The sequence below is a fragment of the Stigmatopora argus genome, chromosome 22 (genome assembly GCF_051989625.1).
Source record: "Stigmatopora argus isolate UIUO_Sarg chromosome 22, RoL_Sarg_1.0, whole genome shotgun sequence".
In the NCBI taxonomy this organism is placed as follows: Eukaryota; Metazoa; Chordata; class Actinopteri; order Syngnathiformes; family Syngnathidae; genus Stigmatopora; species Stigmatopora argus.
Window position 1 is genome coordinate 4429386 of NC_135408.1, and position 20707 is coordinate 4450092.

General features: G+C 39.9%; 2 protein-coding genes and 4 long non-coding RNA genes across 8 annotated transcripts; 2 read left to right on the forward strand and 4 right to left on the reverse strand.

The window, feature by feature from the left end:
* Window positions 1–785: 785 nt before the first annotated feature.
* On the reverse strand, window positions 786–4155 carry LOC144068030 (immunoglobulin superfamily member 11). 2 transcript variants are annotated; one of them, XM_077592208.1, is made up of 6 exons: window positions 4009–4155; window positions 2551–2705; window positions 2271–2469; window positions 2034–2189; window positions 1368–1490; window positions 786–1274 (listed from the first exon to the last, which is right to left on the reverse strand). In XM_077592208.1, exons 1-6 carry the CDS (start codon window positions 4079–4081, stop codon window positions 1066–1068), a joined length of 915 nt encoding a protein of 304 aa, XP_077448334.1. In that variant the 5' UTR covers window positions 4082–4155; the 3' UTR covers window positions 786–1065. The 2 variants fall into 2 exon arrangements, with proteins under 2 accessions (XP_077448334.1, XP_077448333.1); XM_077592207.1 differs by having other exon boundaries at window positions 786–1277.
* Window positions 1352–8425, forward strand: LOC144068031 (uncharacterized). Its single transcript, XR_013298095.1, has 5 exons — window positions 1352–1508; window positions 4861–4958; window positions 6815–6970; window positions 7152–7237; window positions 8321–8425. It is a non-coding gene; the product is annotated as an uncharacterized LOC144068031 (long non-coding RNA).
* Window positions 8426–8491: 66 nt separating this feature from the next.
* LOC144067748 (uncharacterized) lies at window positions 8492–8804 on the forward strand. Its single transcript, XR_013298032.1, has 2 exons — window positions 8492–8610; window positions 8673–8804. It is a non-coding gene; the product is annotated as an uncharacterized LOC144067748 (long non-coding RNA).
* Window positions 8805–8844: 40 nt separating this feature from the next.
* On the reverse strand, window positions 8845–10022 carry LOC144068382 (uncharacterized). Its single transcript, XR_013298174.1, has 2 exons — window positions 9952–10022; window positions 8845–8948 (listed from the first exon to the last, which is right to left on the reverse strand). It is a non-coding gene; the product is annotated as an uncharacterized LOC144068382 (long non-coding RNA).
* On the reverse strand, window positions 10013–12428 carry LOC144068381 (uncharacterized). Of its 2 annotated transcripts, XR_013298173.1 has the most exons (4): window positions 11915–12428; window positions 11592–11835; window positions 10158–10226; window positions 10013–10080 (listed from the first exon to the last, which is right to left on the reverse strand). It is a non-coding gene; the product is annotated as an uncharacterized LOC144068381 (long non-coding RNA). The 2 variants fall into 2 exon arrangements; XR_013298172.1 differs by having other exon boundaries at window positions 11592–12428.
* A 1227-nt stretch (window positions 12429–13655) lies between these two features.
* Window positions 13656–20391, reverse strand: dlat (dihydrolipoamide S-acetyltransferase (E2 component of pyruvate dehydrogenase complex)). Its single transcript, XM_077592867.1, has 14 exons — window positions 19979–20391; window positions 19165–19266; window positions 18965–19089; window positions 18726–18867; window positions 17848–17974; window positions 17584–17765; window positions 17340–17490; window positions 17183–17250; window positions 15975–16079; window positions 15710–15817; window positions 15510–15628; window positions 14721–14883; window positions 14516–14652; window positions 13656–14355 (listed from the first exon to the last, which is right to left on the reverse strand). The coding sequence occupies exons 1-14, from the start codon at window positions 20231–20233 to the stop codon at window positions 14226–14228; spliced, it is 1914 nt and encodes a 637-aa protein (XP_077448993.1). The 5' UTR covers window positions 20234–20391; the 3' UTR covers window positions 13656–14225.
* Between the last annotated feature and the right edge of the window lie 316 nt (window positions 20392–20707).

The window sequence follows — 20707 nt, forward strand, 5'->3', positions numbered from 1 at the left end:
CCTGTATTATTCTCCCTGTAAAATCTCAATTATCAGCACCTGATTGGGCCTCTTCAGATGAGCGTGGACAGTTGCTGGCAAGGTATTTTTACAGAGGTGCATGAAATGTTTACTGTTTGACCTCTTTTTCATTCTGTATTGTCATTATCTGGTTAGATTCACAGTCGGAGCGGTTTTTGCAACCATTCACCAATGTTGGAGATATCTTGGAATCCTGTCTGCCGGTGGGAGCTGCTGAAATACCATGTGGTACCTATCTCCTCTTCTCTGACCCTCTGCTGCCCCTCAAAGCAAGGGTAGTTGCAGGTAATGTTGCATACGGCTTGGCTTACGTTTAACGCTTAGGACTCAAGGGTGTCAGACTCGGGTTGGTTCGCGGGCCGCTTTAACGTCAACTTGATTTCACGTGGGCCGGACCATTTTAGATATAATATATAGATTTTTTTAATAAATGGATTAAAGGCCCTGAATATTCAGTTTTTTATAGATCTAAAACAATGTTTATTTTAGCTTTTTTTAAATATATTTTTAGATTTTACAAAATGATTTTTGAACTAAAAACACAGAAAAAAATTGATTAAAAAATTACAATTATTGATTTAAAAGGGGGAAAATCAGGAAGTTTAATATACATCTATACTCCATTTTAATTTGATCCTAAAACAGAAAGTCGGCACTCATGATTTACTTTCCCGGGCCACACGAAATGATGCGGCGGGCCAGATTTGGCCCCCGGGCCGCCACTTTGACACCTGTGGCTTAGGTAGACAACAAGTCAGAGGAAACATTTTTAATGATGCTTTATTAGGAATGGCTGCGTTCAGTGCTGACCGAGTGTCTTAGAGACGAGAGTCCCATTTCCGACAGATAGCCATGATACAAAAATGCGTTGATTTTAAATCGTGTACTGTATAGCTTGGACCCTGATTGCGCCCTGTATTCTTTGAGGGGAAAATGTATCAAATTTGCAGTTTCTCCAAAACAGATGAGATTAGGTTGTAGTCAACCTGTCTGACAAATCAGTCATCATTTTAGAAGGTTTATTTAAAAGTCAGCATGACCGTTTTACACAAAGGAACGCTTGATGAGGGACGGGGTGTAGCGGATCTCATTGTAGCCTTCCTCTTCTTCCTCCTCCCCCTTGGAGACCCTCCATCGACCATCTCGGCCAGTCCGATGAAGCCACGTGACGAGGACCAGCAGTGCCGACAGCATCAGGCTCATGGACAGCGTCAGCAGCACCCCCTGTAGAATCCCGGAGGAACTCTCAGAACCTGCTGACACGGACGGAGATTGTGGAGAAAAGGTAGTGAGGCATGAAAGGGGAAAAGGGAGGATCATGGGAGATAGTGAAGATTGGAAGTCACCGCTGTAAATGGACAGGTTGATGTAGCAGTTCTCTGTTCCAAGTAGGTTGGAGGCGGAGCATCGATACAGCCCGGAGGTCTGCGCCGACACGTTGATGATTTGGACGGAACCCGACAGCTCGCCTGACAAATCATCTCAAGGTTGGAAGCAATCTTCTCACTTTAGCAAATGCAAATATCAATGGCTACTCAAGTACTTTACAGTATAACATTTAGGGAGCCAGTTGACCCTTTCATGCAATGTTTTTATAATAAAAATTATTATAAATTAAATATAATATAGAAAAAATATTTCAAGCCCCATTTGACATTAAATTTCAAGTCTGCAAGTTAAAAAAAAAAGTATATGATTATAAATAAAACGAATTGGAAGAGCCATTTGGGGGAAATAAAATATTTTTAATAGAACTTTTAAGATAAGTTATAAAAGTAAATAATTAAGGATTTTTTAAAAAAACTTAAAAAATATGTATTTCTTTTGGTTTTTCGAAATCTTGTGACCTATTGACAGCAATAGATATCCAATCCATTTTAAGTGGGAGGGACTTGAAAGCAATCCAATAACTTCCAGCTCCTCCCACCTAAAATGGCTGTCTATTGCCCCCCGCCCCCTTTTTTTTTTACTAACTCCCATGATACTGTCAAGAGAAAAGATGGTATTCTGACCCTCCATATTGATGGGTAGTGAAATTTCCTCGGGGTTCAGTTTATCCCAGCGGATTTCGGGAGTGGGAATGCCCTCGGCCACCGAGCAGGACAAGGTGACGCTGCCCCCGGCGTCCATCTCGCCGTCCCACCGGCACGCCGGCAGTGATGGTGCAACTGCGAGCGCAATCATGAGCTGGTGTTTATATCTATAAACTTTCCAAATCCTGTAAATACAATATAATAATCCCCGTTTACCCAGAACAGTGAGCAACAGTTCCCCTATTCCAGGGTCCGCTGCCTCTGGAGGGTTGTTGACCATGCAGCGATAAACGCCGGCGTCAGAAACACGGGTGTCATTGATCATGATATCCGCCCCCAATGGGAGATCTGTAAAGCCCACCCTGCCGATAAGGGAAGGGTCTTCAATAATCTGGCCGTGGTCGTACACGATCACCTGGAACATCAATCAATATGTTCGGACAATGAAAAGGATTATTTCATCACGTGGAAAAATTAGATCAAGGCGTTTGCGGACCTGAAGGGGAGATTCCGGACTGGAGAAGGGAGCCAGGGTCCAGATTATGTTGAGGCGGGAGAGAGGGCTGTAAGTGGAGAAGGAGCAAGGAAGGATGATATAATCCCCTCGGACCACCTCCATTGTGGATTCGCTCATTGTCACGCTGAGAGCGTCTGACTCCAAGATAAACCCAGAATTGGAAAATGAATATGTGTCAAAGAAGTCTTTTAAAGTACAATTATTATATAGTTTCTTCTACATAAAGTGCGAAATTTGGGGAGAAAATCCTTGTAGAACTTTTCTTCAATTATCCATCCACAATTGAGTCATTAAAATGAAAACTAGGGATATCCCAATGTGGATTTTCTTTTTTTTTTTGTAACTGAAGGAACAGTCAGTTATTGTGAAATATTGTAGCGCCCATTAATATAGATAACACCCATTGTGGATAGAAACGTGTCATTAAAAGCGTATCTAATTGTTGATGAATTGACACCATACTTTTTATTTACAACCTCATCGCTAATCCTGAGGCGCCGCTGATTATTATTTTTTTTTTACCTCCAATCTGAGCCGTGAGCATTTCAAAAGAATATGAATATGCGTCAATGATCTACTTTTCCGTGCCTCGTGCCCTCATTTCCATCCCATAATGAACTCACCACTTTGTGTGTGTGTGTGTGTGTGTGTGTGTGTGCGCATTTGGATTGTTAATTAAACATGACAGCAGCTCTGAGTTGGAGCCAGAACCAATTGCTGTTGAGTGGGAAAACAATCCAATTATGCACTTGAAAATTGTCGAGAACATTATTAATATTATTCGATGTTATCATACGCCGAGCTAATGTTAAATTTGGACATGACACAACCCCGATATCAGGAACTACTTAATTTGATGCAGTTCAAATGTTAAAACTAAAATTGATTTGAACTAATTTAGGAATAATTCAAACAAACAAACAAAATGTGCTAAGATCATTCATTCATAAAAAATGCTACTTTTTTTCCTAAATATAACAAGACTCTATATAGTAACTGCACTTCACTAGTTTAAATAAAATATGTTGAAGTGAAAAATGCATAACATATTGTTCGGGCGATAAGTCGCACCAGCAAAGAATACACAGAGGAAAAATATGTATGTCGCATTTTAGGGAATATTTTGTTGTTTTTTTAGAAACCAAGAAATGTACGTTTAAGTAACAATAATTGAATGGAGAAAAACTATTAACATTGTTTTTTTCCAGATATGTATAGCCTTAAAACAAAAACAAAAACACAAGTTCCACTTGAGTATTAGTCGCTGGGCCAGCCAAACTATGAAAAAAGGTTGAAAATACAGTAGTTGAATTCAGTGTTTATCTTACAATCATAACACTAAGTGCTATATCACTGAGCCAGTGCGTAAATAATGTCTTGACTATGAAACATAACTCAATAAAATAGAGTTATTACTTTTGTGAGAAGCCTACTCACTTGTTCGCAAGGCTGTAAAGCAGACGCACAGGGTCCAGAGCGTGCGCCATCCAAGGGCAGCCATGGCTGACATGAAGCAGTGTGAAGAACAAGCTGCCCTCTTTCCCCCCTCATGTGCCAAAAAAGAAAACTAGGCATGCGTGATTAATTTATTGAGCAATAAACCAACCTCACCTCACCAGCCAGTGTCAGCTGAATGGAGAAAACTAAAGCGGCATCATAATTATACATAGTTCTGAGGGGACATTATAATAAAGTTTTTAGGTTAGTGAAAATATGTTGTAGCATCTAAAAGAAAAAAATTATTATTTTGCTTCAACACTATTTTCCAGCGTGATATGGTTGTGCGTACTTTCAAGAACATTTCATTAATAGTATCTTATTGCGCCCCCGATATTTTCTCTTTAGTGACACACAATTACGAAACGATCTGTCAGTGATAATGAAATTGTATATGCAAACAGATCTGAGTTGATTTTTTTTAATGTAATATTCAAATTCAAACATGAAACAATTCTTTATTTTTTTCCACCCAGTTTGCCGCAGGTCCACAATCTAAAGTGTGTAGAAGATTTAGGAAGTATTTGCTTAATGGGTTAAACCTAAAGTTGGTCTGTTGTCCAAAAATGTGGGCGCTTATATTGTCCACTTCTAAATTGGGCATCACAGTATACTTTTGGTGACGAGCAGTGACATTTTCCTCCGATAAATTATTTTATCCTTGAATTGACAAAATTTGGATTGGGGAATATTGATATATTAAATAGCAAAAAGTCATTAGGCTTGGAAAAAACGCATAACCGGCAGCATAACCGATCTTGCCACTAACTTCTACGTCTTTGATCCATGCAGACACCTGGTAGCTTGCCCTCTGTAAGGAAGTAAAGAACAGCAGCAGCAAAGGATGAAACAAACCTCATGGCTTTTATGGTTCCGTTGCAATGATCCTGGTAAAACCTGCGGATGAGTGTATGTGTGTGTGTATACATAGGTGTTTTATGTGACCAAGCAGTCGAAAGCATCCATTCATGAGACAGAGATTTTATGATGCAGGATGCACTTTCCTTCTCTTATGGTTTATGGCAGAGAATTAGATATTTTAGCCAGATTCCCACAAATTATTAGCAGTCCTACAATTACAGCCTGTATTCTAAAATGTCTTCCATTATAACTTATTGGCTAGCATGCACTTTAGTGTTTGTTTTTTACCTCTAGACATTCCAATAATGACAAAGTAAAGTGTGGCCAATTCGTGGCGTAGAGGTTCGTTCACCTGACTGCCATGTGGGCAGCTGGTGTTCGAATCCCGGTCAGGAAACATTTTCCCTTAATTATTTCTATATATTTGTAGTCAAGACCTTCCAATAATTACAAAGTAAAGTCTGGCCAATTTGTGGCATAGAGGTTCACTCACCTGACTGCCATGTGGGAGGCTGGGGTTCAAATCCCAGTTGGGAAACATTTTCCTTAGTTGTTTCTATATATTTGTAGTCAAGACCTTCCAATAATTACAAAGTAAAGTGTGGCCAATTCGTGGTGTAGAGGTTCGTTCACCTGACTGCCATGTGGGCAACTGGGGTTCGAATCCCGCTCTCGTCTGACTGATCATTACACTATGTAGTTCAGTAAATGGGTAATCCTTTTTTCATTAAAATAAAGTCTTAGTCATTTTTTTCAGCAAAACAATTATATTCTGGTCAGCCGAAGGCAGTTGGGGGGGGGGGGGGTTCCTGGTGGTGTCCTGGTGTCGCCAGGGCGACACCGGGAAGTGAACCCTCGCCTCCCACATGGCAGGCAGGTGACTGACCCACTACACCAGAGGTAGGGAACCTATGGCTTGGGAGCCATATGTGGCTCTTTTGCTAGGTGCATATGGCTCCCCGCTAAAGTGTGAGGTAAAATATGCGAACCGCTATTGAGTCCTGAATGCATCAATAGGAGCGTTACGTGAGCATTGTGGCGCCGACACTACCTGAAGTGCGGCTTGAAACTTTTTTTTTTCAATTAAATTATTCTGCATGCATACTGCCATTGATTATCATTGATTAGCAATAGCACGACAATGTTGTCAAAAGATCTCAGAGAACGTTTGTACTTTAAAAGTGGTAAAATTACTACAAATAGCAAACATTTTAGTGTGTTTTTACTTTTAAATTTTGAGTATGGCTCTCAAGGAATAACATTTGAAAATATGGATTGTTTATGGCTCTCTCCGTCAAAAAGGTTCCCAACCCCTGCACTACACCATGAGGCGGCCCACCTATACATGGTCATTTAGTGCATTTATTTGAGGAAAGACTGAATGACAGTCTTTTTTTGATGGCAAAGTGGTTCATCGTCTACTGAGATTTGAACCCTGCCTGCCCACACAGCAGTCAGGTGAACGAACCTCTACGCCACAAATTGGCCACACTTTAGTTTGTCATTATTGGAATGTCTAGAAGTAAAAAACAAACACTAAAGTGCATGTCATCACAATGTTCATAATGTGCAATACTGTATTTTAAAGGATTAAAGCCCAACCAAAAATATTTACAGCTCCCCCCACTAACTAATGCACGTTATGATGAAAACAATGTGTTTTTTTAAGTATGAATGCCCAATCAACACGTATTTACAGCCCCGCCCCCGCCCCACCCACTGACTAATGCATGTTATTATGAAAACAATGTAGTATTTTTTTTAAGTATTAAAGTCCAACCAAAAAGCATTTACAGCGCCCCCCCCCCCCCCACACACACACACACGCTGACGAACGTACGTTATTATGAAAACAATTTATATTTTTTGTGTCTATTTTTAATAGGCGTGGCCGAGGTCAGAGCTCAAATAGCCGACGTCAAACCCAAAATGGCTGACTAGCCAGGAGGCAGCACGGTCGTGCACTGCAGAGCAGCTCAAAAGTGACGTTTTTGCCGAAGAAAGCCTGACAAACTTCTCACAGGACGATGCAGCACATTCGGTACGTTGTCATTTGGGGATTTCGAAGCCCCATTTCTCGTCTTAAGAGTGATAAGAGCATGATTCGTTGACGTGATGTAGCCCCATGTGTGTGCAGACAGCAAAATGTTTGCAAACAAATTGGCTACATTGCGTTACCGATCGCTCTTTGTTTAAAAAGAAATCATTCCATTGTGTTTCAGTCCCTCAACGAGCACAGACTGCTGGGAAACATCAAGAATGTGGCCAAAACGACCAGAAAGGGGCATCGTGTCGACGCCATAACAAAGTGAGTCATTTTTAAATAGTTGCGATTTTATCTATCCGTGTAATATTTAAACGTCAGCGTTCAGTATTCAAGGCTTTGCGTAATTGGCTCGTTTTTCATCGTGATACATTCAACTTTTGAATGAAAACACTAACTAGCTTGGTGTTTTCTTAATAGCAAAAACCTGTGGATAAGTCACCTACACAAATGTATTAGTGGACGTGTAAGGAATAAACAGTAATCCCTCGATTATCGCGGTTAATGTAGACCAGACATGGCTGTGATAAATGAAAAACTGTAAAGTAGGATCATCCTATTGATTTTTTTAAAAAATACTATAGTGGCAAGTGTAGGAGTAGCTTCTGCTTGTGAGTTTCACATCTTTCTGAACTTGCAAATAAAAATCAAACATAGGCTTTGTCATCATAACCAGATAACTGCGTATGACAAAATTGGTACAAAAAATCTGCCATGTAGTGGAACTGTGCACTCAAATAGATTATATACTTTTACCCTGTTGACTTTCTTAAAGACATCAGGGCTTGGACCATTTCATTTTTAGTTTTAAATGTGGTTTTGACAAAACCTAAGTGAGACATTTATTCAACAATAGTTGTTGACGTTTTTTTTCCTCGGCATAAGAGAAAAACAAGCTTTTTGGATTTTTTTTTTTTTTAAGAATGAATGGATTTGAAATAATTGACTGAAAAACTCAAGGCAGAAGTAGGATTTATTTTATTTATTATTTTCATGCAATTTGTACCTTGTGGGCCCCTGTCCAGTGTGTTTTCTATATTTACCACCACATCAAGATTCTGATTATTTTTTTGTGGAAGAAAACATGAAAAATAGCCTGGATAGGGGCCTTTAAAGACTCAGATCATTTTTAGTCTCTCTGCAGCAGACAAAAGGAAAACTAGACCATCAGGAGTATGTCTAATATTGCCTTCTTTTGCAGTGTCTGAATAATGGGTACCCTTTTGATGTTTTATAGAAAAAAAAAGCTAAACAGTTTTTTAGTTAAATTTGACTAAATTAGGCCCTAGTCTATTTCTTTTTTATGTAACTTAATCCATTGTGCCTTGACCCCTTTTTGTTTTCCAGAGTTCTACCCCAGGGGGACAAGGTTTCCTGCCTATGTACAGACAGGCTGACGCACCCCCTCATTTTTCGGTGCTGGGTGTTACGCGAGAACCTATCTCCAAAATAAAAGGTAAGACCTTGTGAATGGTTTTTTACTTAACTTTGTGTATTGACCCCTTTTTTTTGTTTTCCAGAATTCCACAAGGGGGACAAGGTTTCCTGCCTATGTACAGATAGGCTGACGCACCCACACATTTCTCGGTGCTGGGTGTTACGCGAGAACCTATCTCCAAAGTTTTTCAAAATAAAAGGTAAGACCTTGCGAATGTTTTTTTACTTAACTTTGTGTATTGACCCCCCTTTTTTCCCCCAGAATTCCACCTGGTGCCAAGGGGAGTTTCTTCGTCCATTTGAAAATGGATGAAGACAACTGATTTTTAAAAATGCTGGAGGGCCTGCGCGAACCTATCTCCAAAGTTTTTCAAAATAAAAGTTTTTAAATGTATGCATGTGTTTGTCTTTATCTAACAAAACGCAAGAAACAATTCAAGTTAAAACAATTTATTTATAGGTAAACATTTCAACTTTAGCATACTTAGTTGGCATTACATTGAAGTGTTGATTGGTGTAGGCAGTCTTTTCTGTCCACCTGTAGACAAGATGTTTTAGTTAAAGGTTCACAAAACAATTTACACTTACAATTAATTTTTGTAAAATACATTTAGAAAATAAAATTAGAAAAAATGATAAAAACTTGGAAAATAAAATTGGGAAAAAAACCAGGGGAATAAACACTTGAAAAGAAAATTATAAAAATAAAAAAAAACTGGGGGAATAAAATTAAAAAAACTGGGGGTATATACACTTAGAAAAATGAAAAATAAAAAAACTGGGGGTATATACACTTAGATAATAAAATTAGAAAGATTAAAAATTAAAAAACTGGGGGAATAAACACTTAGAAAATAAAATTAGAAAAATAAAAATTAAAAAACGGGGTATATACATTCAGAAAATAAAATTAGAAAAATAAAAATTAAAAAACTGGGGGAATAAACACTTGGAAAATAAAATTAAAAAAACTGGGGGTATATACACTTAGAAAAATGAAAAATAAAAAAACTGGGGGAATAAACACTTGGAAAATAAAATTAGAAGAAAAAACTGGGGGTATATACATTTAGAAAATAAAATTAGAAAAATAAAAATTAAAAAACGGGGTATATACATTCAGAAAATAAAATTAGAAAAATAAAAATTAAAAAACTGGGGGAATAAACACTTGGAAAATAAAATTAAAAAAACTGGGGGTATATACACTTAGAAAAATGAAAAATAAAAAAACTGGGGGAATAAACACTTGGAAAATAAAATTAGAAGAAAAAACTGGGGGTATATACATTTAGAAAATAAAATTAGAAAAATAAAAATTAAAAAACGGGGTATATACATTTAGAAAATAAAATTAGAAAAATAAAAATTAAAAAACTGGGGGAATAAACACTTAGAAAATAAAATTAGAAGAAAAAAACTGGGGGTATATACACTTATTTAAAAAAACGGGGTATATACACTTAGAAAATAAAATAAAAAAAACTGGGGGAATAAATACTTAGAATTCCTGCTCTAACATTAACTGAGACCCTTCTTACCTTAAAGATTTAGTCAAAGAGCTGTGGAAATGAATGGCCAGTGAAACATCACCATGATGATTTTGGATTTTCAGAAGTACTGAGACACCATGATTCATGTGGGCAACTTGCGAGGAAGATCTCTCAGGCCTACATGCAAAAAAAAATAGCAAAAGTTAGAATATGTATAATGGAGATTCTACTTTTTTTGGGGGGTGTAGTTTTACCTTGATCTGGCAGTGTCTTCTATAACCTCAATAGTGCTCTAGGCATGCTAGAAGAGCTGCATCTTGGTGCTAAACGGAAAATTTGCACAAAAAAAAGAATAAGTTAGCATATATAGAGCCTGGAGATTCAACAGACAGGCCTAGTTGTTTTTTTGGGGAAGTAGTTTTATCTTGATGCTAAACAGGGAAAACTTGATTTAACCAAGGTATTTGGGGGTTGCCAAACAATTACGGGATAGAGAAATCTTACGAGAAATTTAATAAACGATCAAGATAAAAAATGAAAATTAGTTAGCGAGTGCCAAGTGCTATTTTTCCTTTTCCAGACAAGGCGATTAAATATACAGACTGACTTTAACAGCTAAGACAAGGGTGTCAAACTCGGGTTGGTTCGCGGGTCGCAATAACGTCAACTCAATTTCACATGGGCCGGACCAATTTTGAAATAATATTTTGATATTTTTTTCTATTTAAATTGGATTAAAAATAACTATCAAAAGCCCTAAATATTTAGTTTTTATAGATCTAAAAAAATGTTTGCGCATTTTTTTTCTTCATGAGGGAAATATCTTATAATAATAATTTGTAGTTCATTTCAAAAGAAAACAAAATATTTTTGGGAATATGTTCAATATTAGAGTGGAAAACAGAATTCTTTAAATTTATTTATTTTTAGATTTTACTAAATGCTTTTTGAACTAAACATACAAAAAGGAAAAAATGGATTAATAAACTACAATTATTGATTTTAAAAGGGGGAAATGAGGAAATATAATATGTATAGTCTTCATTTGAATTTGATTCTAACAGAAAGTCAACACTCATGATTTACTTTCTCGGGCCGCACAAGATGACGCGGCGGGCCAGATTTGGCCCCCGGGCCGCCACTTTGACACCAGTGAGCTAGCAGAAAATTGGCTTAATAGTTTTGTATACGGCGATTAAATATACAGAATGACGTTAACAGCTAGGACAAAGTTGGCTTAACAGTTTTGTATAAGTGATTTTTTTGTAAAAACAGAACAATTACAAATCGGCAACGGGTGTTTAGCACTCGCAATGAAAACAATAATTACATACAGGAACTAAATCGTGCCTATAGATGTTTAGAGTGAGCATTTACCCAGCAAACTGTCGGTTAATGACTCGGCGTTGTTTGATTGAATTTAAAGTCTTGCCACACGACTCAATAATGGAGAAAAAACGGACAACATACTTTTTAAGTCAAATCGTGACACTAACGCTAATGTTAACTAGTAACATACGACACACACCCGGTGAGGAAAAGCACGCAAACTTAAATTGTCGACGGTGTACTAAACCTGGCATTAAACTAAGATATTTGTTGGCGTTTAGGGCTCAATTGATTGCTGAAAAATCTCCCGATAGCGTGATAAAAACGCATTTTAGTCAGTGAATTGCTCCATTCCTTACCTTGTTAGCATGCTGGTCGACCGTCAGCGTGTGAAAGGCTTCCAAAAGGAATGGTTACTGCGCATGCGCTTAATTAATTCGGCTGCGTCTACAATAGGCGTAACCACGCCCATATTGTCCGGCCGCATTGAAAGTGGAAAAGATAGTGGCTTGATTACCGCGCTCCAAGAGTTGGTTTGTCCTCCCAACTCATTGTTTGTTTTGAAGATGACGTAGAATAGTCGTGAGTTTTGTGGTCTTGATGCTATAAAACAGTACGTATTATTAAACCAATTTCACCAAATATTGAGTAACATTTGACTTAGTATTTTACATCAACTCACCATTATTCCAAGCCATCTGACTCCATTAAAAGTTTAAAATTTGACACGCAAAGAATGCTTTATTGTATTGTATACAATAACTCAGTGGTGAACCATCAGGGCCTGCAAGGCCTTTTCTGTTGGTCTAAAATAGTATCTGAAACACAGACTGATATTTATTATTTTTGTCCATGAATATTTATGATGATCATGTATAGTGAGGTTTTTTTCTTGCAAAAATGACCATGTATAGTAGGCTTTTTTCTTGCAAAAATGACCATGTATAGTAAGGCTTTTTTCTTGCAAAAATGACCATGTATAGTAAGGCTTTTTTTGCAAAATTGACCATGTATAGTAAGGCTTTTTCTTGCAAAAATGACCATGTATAGCAAGGCTTTTTTCTTGCAAAAATGACCATGTATAGCAAGGCTTTTTGGGGGGGAAAATGACCATGTATAGTAAGCCTTTTTTCTTGCAAAAATGACCATGTATATATAGTAAGGCTCTTTTTTCTTGCAAAAATGACCATGTATAGTAAGGCTTTTTTGGAAAAAATGACCATGTATAGTAAGGCTTTTTTGGAAAAAATGACCATGTATAGTAAGGCTTTTTTCTTGCAAAAATGACCACGTATAGTAAGGCTTTTTTTCTTGCAAAAATGACCAATTAACAATATCCATCCTCCTTTCTTTCCTCCTTTTCTATCAACATCGAAGCTAATGCTGAAAGTCGAGCCTATCCTGTCGCATTTCTGGCAAACGTTTTTATTCGATTTAGTGCTGAAAATGTTCGGTCCCGGTTGTGACAGGCTTGCTTGCTTTGGATTTGACCAACCTTTCTTAATGATGTCCAGCTTTTTTTTCTTGAAAAGTCCATATTGAAAATGGCTTTGACAGTAAATCTGCAAACACATCCATTTCTTCTCCTCCCTCAGCCATTGCGGGTTGACAAAACCGCTATTAATTCAACACAACAATATATTTGCTTGTGCAGCTCGCTACAGATACAGCTTGCTAGCTGGCCACTAGCCAATCATAGGTGAAAAGCAATGACGTATCCCTACGCCTGCGACAAGGCAATGACGTATCCCTACGACTGCGAGAAGGCCTTGGTGTCACCAAATCAAATTCTGATTGGTTAAAGCAACAGTCTTATCGACGCTTGTTTAATGCAGCAGAGCCCGCAGAACTGATTGTGAAGATCTTGAGGCAGATTTCTGACCCTGGCAACAAATAATCGCTGAAATGTGATTGGTTAAATGATTCAATATGAAAACACACATCTGGAAGCAGTGCAACCAGGGGGAAAAGCAATGAAAGGAAGCTAACAGACAATTTGGAATTATTTAATAAGTATTCATGGACAAAATATAATTAATATCTGTCTGTGATTCAGATATTTCTTAGGCCAGCAGAGAAGGCCTTGAAGGCCCTGATGGCACACCACTGATATATATATATATATATATATATATATATATATATATATATATATATATATATATATATCAAAAAAATATATATATATTTTTGTGGAGCTAAGCTTAACACATGCATAGTACATGCAATAACATTATATTTTTTGTGAATTCAAGGGATAGTGAGTCAAAATGTTTTCATTTAAAAAGTAAGAAGGGAAAAGTGAATGAAGACCGCATAATAATTAAGAGAAAGTTAAGGAATACCTTGCTATATGAAATAAAACCTTTAGCGTGTCATTTTGACCCATTTGCGCATCATAGGGTAAAATGAGTCACTGGACACAGACTTCTCACTGTTTATTTCAAACATCCATCCGCAGCCTTGTGCGTTTCAGCTGTGTGGAGAACAGAAAAAAATGAGTGTTAGGCAAGAAAATTAAAAGCTGCTAGAGGGATTGCCAAACGTTTACAAAAACACGTCTCGGGCTGTACATGTATTTTGATATATTTGCAGTACAATGCACTTAATCTAACACAGTACAGTGATATTGACATATCAATCCTTTGGCCTGCAAATAGTTACTTTTCACCTTCATTACATGCAAATCGCAAATTATTGGGGGAAATGTTTTTATCCGATTGAACATAACAGTTTAGCAGTTGCCCTTACGCAACATGATACGATTTTAGGTTGCTAGGTTTAATTACAACTAATGTAGTTGTCTCTTATATGGCATGAACTTAATAAATAAGGGATAGAGAGAAAAAGACGAAAATGGAGTGAGTTCTGCCCCTCTCTCCTTTCGAGTAACAGGAAGTGCTTTGGCAGCGGGCCAGCCAATCACGGGAGAATGGAGAGCATTTCAACTAGGGATGGGTTGATCCTTTCCACGCACGGTCCCGGTCCTCTTATCACAAGAGCATGGTGACGGGCTTCTCCAGAAACTTGCGGAACTCGGCAAGCCACTGGGCGCCCACCGCCCCGTCCACCACCCGGTGGTCACAGCTTAGCGTCACCGACATCATGCTGGCCACGTCGAAACTGAAAAGTCAAAAAGACAAACATGCAAACAAAATGTCCCACGTGGCATTAAGGCATTCATTCTTTCCTTCCCTTTCATTTGGCAGAAAGGATTATTTCGCTTCAAATGTCGTAAAACTATGTGTATTCCCGTGGCATTTAAGAGACCTCAAGCCTTTACCCTTTTTCATTGTCCGCTGGCATGAGGCGCTTTTCGGAGCCTCCCACGGCGAGGATGCACGACTGCGGCGGGTTGATGATAGCCGAGAAGTTCTTGATGCCAAACATCCCCAAATTTGAGATGGTGAAGGTGCCTCCCTGGTGGCAAAGCGGATTTAAAAAGAGAAGAAAGTAGAATTGTAGTTTCCGCGTTAGCGGGATTGTACCTGGAACTCGTGCGGCTGCAGTTTGCCGTCCCGCGCTTTGGCGGCAAGCTCCGACACGTCGCCGCAGATGGCGGCGAGTCCTTTGGTGTGCGCATTGAACACGATGGGGGTGATGAGGCCGTTGGCCGTGCTCACCGCCACGCTCACGTCCACCACATGGTTCCTGGAAGAAGGTGAAAGCAACCGTACTCACAAGGAAGAATATTGGGAAGTCACAACTGCTAGATTATTATTGAATTAAACTATTTGGGGCGGGGGATAAAAATACTTAAACGCCTGGTAAGGCATGCATGGTCATGTTTGATGGTAAGCATGCCCAATGAGTTGTAAATGAAAAGGCTTAGCACCTTGCTATATATGATCATATTCTTTAGGGAAAAACTATTTTTTAGCTTTTTTTTTTCGCAAAAAAGCCTTGGGCATTTGCTATCGCACTCTAATTCAAACTCTATTTCATGTCCACCTCCTAATATTACATCAAAAGCAGTATGTGTTGACACAGGCATTATGTGGCCAAAATTCGCAACCCTCTAATCTCATATAAGTTTTAATATTGTACTAAACAATGAGTCAAAGTATGACCTCATTTTTGCAATTTCACGACTTCAATCTTGTAATATTATGACGTTAATCTACTAATATTTACAATGTACATCTTGTTTGCAGCCAATCCGCTCAAACTGGTGACATCCTGACGCGTTTCGTTCGTCACTGACTTTCTACGTTAGCTCATCTCGCGACCGGCGTGAACACAGCACACGTCCATTCTTTCTTTTAGCTTCCACTCACTGGCGAATGACTGTGTCCATCCAGGAGGAGTTGCACTCGGGCACCTTGAGACATGCCAGCGCGCTCGCTTTGATGATGAAGTCATTTACACTTAGCTTGATACTCCTGGCTTTCACCTCCTGTGCATCAGAAGTGACATTATTTGAAGGGACCTCATTTTTACCATCATAGTAAAAGTGCTAACTAACCAAAATAAATACCTCATTGAGTTCTTTTCTTAGCTCCAGTACTTGGTCCATGTTAACATCTACAGAGAGGTAATAGTGAGGGATGGTTTGCTTAGACTGCATCAACCTCTGAGCAATGACCTGCAGAAGAGAGTCAGAGGAAAAAAAAAAGTTAAAAATCAGATTTTGTGCAAATTGAAGAGCTCAGGGACGCAGAAAGAGCCAAAAGTAGAGAGAACAAAGTTGAGGAGAACCCACAGGCCAGTTCAAATAGGAGGTCGGCTGGGTTTGCTCTTACCTTGCGGATATTGCTGATAGGGATGTCTGTGAAAGTGCCAGTTGGTGCAGCGGCACTGACGCTGGGCCCCGGAACAGCCGGCGCTGCGGTCGGAACTGGGGCAACCTGCCAGAAGGGAACGAATTAGAACTGCATCAAAATTCAAAAGGCTTTACGCCAACCTGTAGAAAACAGTTAGCCAACCGCGGCGCTACGTGCTATATTTCACACATCGTATTAGTTTTGGTTGCTTTGGTGCTGGGACAGCAAGGTAGTAATATATGTAGTGGTAACGTATTTCAATCAGGTTACATAAATGTATATTTTTAAGTGCATAAATGTACACAACTAAATAATCAATAGGTTCGAAAGTTCACATTAGTCTGAAATTCACTTATATTCCTATCAAGGATAACTGCTTTAAACAGCATATCAGGAAATATTCAGTTTTTAACCGGGTTAGAATTCAATGTAAATAAAGGGACGGTTTGTGTTGGGGTTATTCTGGGATTATATGTGCATTTTAAATCATTAATATGTATAGGAGCTTTATTTTAATTTGGGACCGAGCAAGCTCGAGGCAGCTTGCTTTGAGGACATTTAATTGTTTTCAGGACTATTAACCGGACAGGAAACCATGTTCCAGGCCGAGGACTGTTGATTTGAGTTCGCAATGAAGATCTACGAAGGACTCTTAAATTGCTTTGACTTGGATTCCGGCAGATGGCGATAATCGAATCAACTTCCGAAAATACACGCATATTGTTTAAAAATACTGTCGCCTGGTTTTTACCTTATATGGAATTATTATGCTTACTTGTGCAAATTCTTACGCAGTTGTTTTGGTTTCCGAGCCGATATGCAATTGTTCTGGCAGTTGTTTTTTGACCTTAATGGTGTTATTCTGTTAGTATATGCAATTGTTTGAATCAGATTACCTTAAGTGTTTTGATTATGCGCGACTAAATGGACAGAGGCGGATGCCGTTTCTTCAGAATGTCACAGTGGCGAGGACGAGCCAGGACGATTCTCACTTGCAAGTTTCAAAGCTGGAATACGTCAACGATGTCTCTCTGCTTTTATTAAAGTATACCTATTAATAAACCTATCATTTTGTCTTTGTTTCCTTTGCGTGGAACTATGTATTATCTTTGAAGAACTACGAGTTAGTGTATCAAAGAAGAGTTTGATTAATTGCTGCAAAAGCAGTCTGCACAAGTGTGACTTACTGGTACAGCTTTCGCAGGAGCAAAACCTTCAATATCTTTCTTGGTGATGCGTCCATCAGGACCCGAACCTGAGGAGGAAGCGTGGCTATCATCATAATCCTCATCCTCATAACCAGCTTCGTGTGAGAGCCCGTGTCTGCATTGATTGACGACTAACCGGTAATCTGCGCCAAGTCAAAGCCTTTCTCGGCCGCCAGTTTCTTTGCTAGCGGACTGGCGAACACACGGCCCTTCTTGGCCGCCGTGGGGGATACGGGGGGTGCTGCTGTGGGCGGCGGAAGGGGTGCTGCGGCGGCAGGTGCTGGCGCCTGTGTTACATTGAGAAATTTAAAATACAACTTTGGAGCTTGCTATACATCAGAGATCCGGGGAGCCATGCTGCCATGGAGTGAGTGTCTTACTGGTGCCGGAGCAGGAGGAGGTGTTGAAATTTCCGCGACGCCCGTTTCGACATAGTCTTTGAATGCCGCAATGTCGCTCTCGTTCTCCACGATGATGCACAGCGGCGTCCCTAATGGGACGTCTCGAGTGCCCTCTGGGATCATGATTTTGGCCAGATAACCCTCCTCCTGCACCTCAAAGCCTTGATGTCGCACAGATGTCAGTACAGATGAGATAGGATCAACTATTTCCCCATTTCTGAGTTTGGCGAGGTCCCGCTTTACCGATGGTCGCCTTGTCTGTCTCAATTTCGGCCAGCAGATCTCCTTCGCTGAGCTTCTCGCCGACCTTCTTCTCCCAACGCTGCACCGTGCCCATCGTCATTGTGGGCGACAGGGCAGGTAGTGGGATCTGGAAGACGCACATATTTCAAAAGTAGGATTATGAGAAAAGAATTTTAAAAGAACTTGACTCTTTGGTTGCCTTGGACGACGGCACAGGCGTCCAATCCAGTTTCACTGGGGGAGGCTTGACCGCTGTGACCGGACGTTTGGTCGCCGGACGTTTGGTCGCCGGACGTTTGGTCGCCGGACGTTTGGTCGCCAGACGTTTGGTCGCGGACATTTGGTCGCCCAAACAACCGGCGACCAAACGTCCGGCGACCAAAAGTCCAGCGACCAAAAGTCTGGCGATAAAACAAGGTAAAACAACACGGTCTACACATCAATCAAAGCCAACAATGGCCCTGAGCAGTTTCACTGAGCCGACGTGTATGTGTATAAGAGTTTGTATGTACATGCGTTGTCCCTTTAAGAAGGTACGTCAGTCAGGGTCTTAACAAGTTCTCCAACAAAAAAACAATAAAAGTCCGGGAAATTTGGAGCTTTTCTTTAGCCTAATAATTACTAGGGCATTAAGTATGACTAAATAATAATTCGCAGTTTGTATTTAGGGAATTTGAGCAACAATTTTAAATGGTAATTATCAATAACCTTCCGGGCGACCAAACGTCCGGCGACCAAAAGTCCAGCGACCGAACCCTTGGCCGCGATCCTCCCAGTCAAAAGACATTGGGTGTCTATAACCGTTAACATTTACGATAGTTTACTCTCACTGTATACTATATGTATAAATAGGTTCAGTGCCACTTTAAGATAATGACCTTCAAGTGTGTTGGGTAGGAGCTGCCTGGGGCAGCAGGAGGTGCAGCTGAAGCGGGAGGAGCGGCAGCGGTAGCTGATGATGAAGAGGCGGAAGTGAGCGAGTCCAATGTAACGTCCTTAAAAGCTGGGATGAGGTCTGGACTGTCAGGTGGATAATGTAAAATAACGATGAGTTGTTTTTCTCTATGTGTGTGTAAATCCCTTCAACTGCAGTCATGAGTAGTTCAGTGGTGCTCACCTCTCAACAGTGATGCAAATTACGGATCCAATGTTGACATCTCGTGTCCCTTCAGGAACAAGGATTTTGGCAAGATAGCACTCTTCCAGCATCTCAAATCCCACTGTGGCTTTATCAGTCTCCACCTTAAGAAATACAGCAATATTTTAGTTGCTTTTTTTAATCCACTTATTTACACACCCATTAGATAAACTCCAAACCTCTGCTATGAGGTCGCCTTCACTTATTTTGTCACCCTCTTTCTTTTCCCAGCGAGCGATGGTCCCAGTTTGCATTGTGGGTGACAGCACAGGCAGCTCCACCTGGTTCAAATGGACAGCCGCATGTCAATCAAAGAGCTGAAACATTTTTCATAACTGACATTGATGAAAATATTGCTTGGTGTGAGCTCACATTTTTGACTTTTGATATATATATAAAAAAATATTAGCCTGGTCAACAACTACAAGTAACTCCAGTGAGGCTTGGAGAGAGTAAAATTGGTGACATTATTAAAAACCAAGACAATTTTCTGAATCAATCACTGAGGAAAAACTAATGATTTCTCGTACCCGCCTCAGGTTTTATTTTTATTTTGGCCCTTTAACTTATCCATCACTACAAATGATTTAGTTTCATTAAAGCTCTCTCTCTAACCAACACCAGACATGGTCAATATTAATAGCATTTTAACACATTTTAAATCAGTGGTGTGTAAGTAATCTTTAAATTATTGGCATGTTTTAATGTTATAATGAGTAGATTGGCCCAATCGAGGATGGGAAGGACTGTGTAGCCAATGTGGCGATTTCAAGCTATTCCTAAATGACATTTAGTTTACAGATTAAAGGCGAACAATATGAAAGGAAGCAGTCATCAGATCTTTGTAGTGACACCACATACAATGATTTTTCAGAGAAAAAATCGCGGTTGATTACGCCTTTTGTAATGAACTGTGTGGCAAATCACAGCGCCTGTCTCTATGCTAGCGCCGGAGGTCAAGCTATTCTAGCAAGCGGAAAGCCGGTATGATACCTTTTGATGGGGTGGCAGGCTGTAGAAACGCTCGCTCCGACAGCTAACCGACAGCTGGGGGCATCGCAGCAGCGCTCCCCTGTGACTGAAGCCCACGGTCGAGCATACAGTCCGGGAGCCGGCTACGCGATGTAGCCGCCTCGCGCAGCCGGTTCCGGGCACGCATCGGGTACCCGGGGCGGTAGGCCCAGCAGAGAGGGCACGGGGACGAGAGAGCCCGACGGACGGCCTGAGCCGCAGGATTACACGAAGCATGTCGGAGCAAGTTAATAACTACACGGAGCGACTGCGCATACAGTTATTTTAAACCGACATCAGGTAAAACCTCTAAAAAAACCGTTCTGGGGCCACTCCTCACTTTCCAATGACCTCCTTCTCTCCAAAACAGAGCGCTTTACGGCTCTCCCCGCCCACTGCCGCCTCTCTGATGAAAGTGTCGTAAACCAGTTGAAACGCAAAATGACACTATGTACATACAATGAATACATACTATGAATCATTTTTGCGATACTACTATGTCATAGTAGTATCGCAAAAATGATACATTCATTTTCCTTTCCGATTAGCCTCACATTAACAACAGAAAGACAAATAATACATTTAGAAATGTCAGCACTACTGCCATTAACCTTGCTCAAAGAACAAATGCATATTTGAAAGATGTTTGTAAAGGTTCCCCATCACCTATTTATCACCATTAACAGGATTATCAAAAATACTTTTTATCAA

What these genes read in the sequence shown, in the direction of transcription:
- LOC144068030 (XM_077592207.1), bottom strand. Translation starts at nt 4,081, where the DNA reads ATGTCAGCCATGGCTGCCCTTGGATGGCGCACGCTCTGGACCCTGTGC. An exon ending in CTTTACAGCCTTGCGAACAA is followed by an intron (nt 2,706 to 4,008) that starts GTGAGTAGGCTT and finishes TCTTGGAGTCAG; the next exon opens with ACGCTCTCAGCGTGACAATG. An exon ending in ACTACCCATCAATATGGAGG is followed by an intron (nt 1,491 to 2,033) that starts GTCAGAATACCA and finishes ATGATTTGTCAG; the next exon opens with GCGAGCTGTCGGGTTCCGTC.
- dlat (XM_077592867.1), bottom strand. Translation starts at nt 20,233, where the DNA reads ATGCTTCGTGTAATCCTGCGGCTCAGGCCGTCCGTCGGGCTCTCTCGT. An exon ending in CCTACCCAACACACTTGAAG is followed by an intron (nt 17,975 to 18,725) that starts GTCATTATCTTA and finishes TGCGTCTTCCAG; the next exon opens with ATCCCACTACCTGCCCTGTC. An exon ending in CCAGCGGACAATGAAAAAGG is followed by an intron (nt 14,356 to 14,515) that starts GTAAAGGCTTGA and finishes TTGACTTTTCAG; the next exon opens with TTTCGACGTGGCCAGCATGA.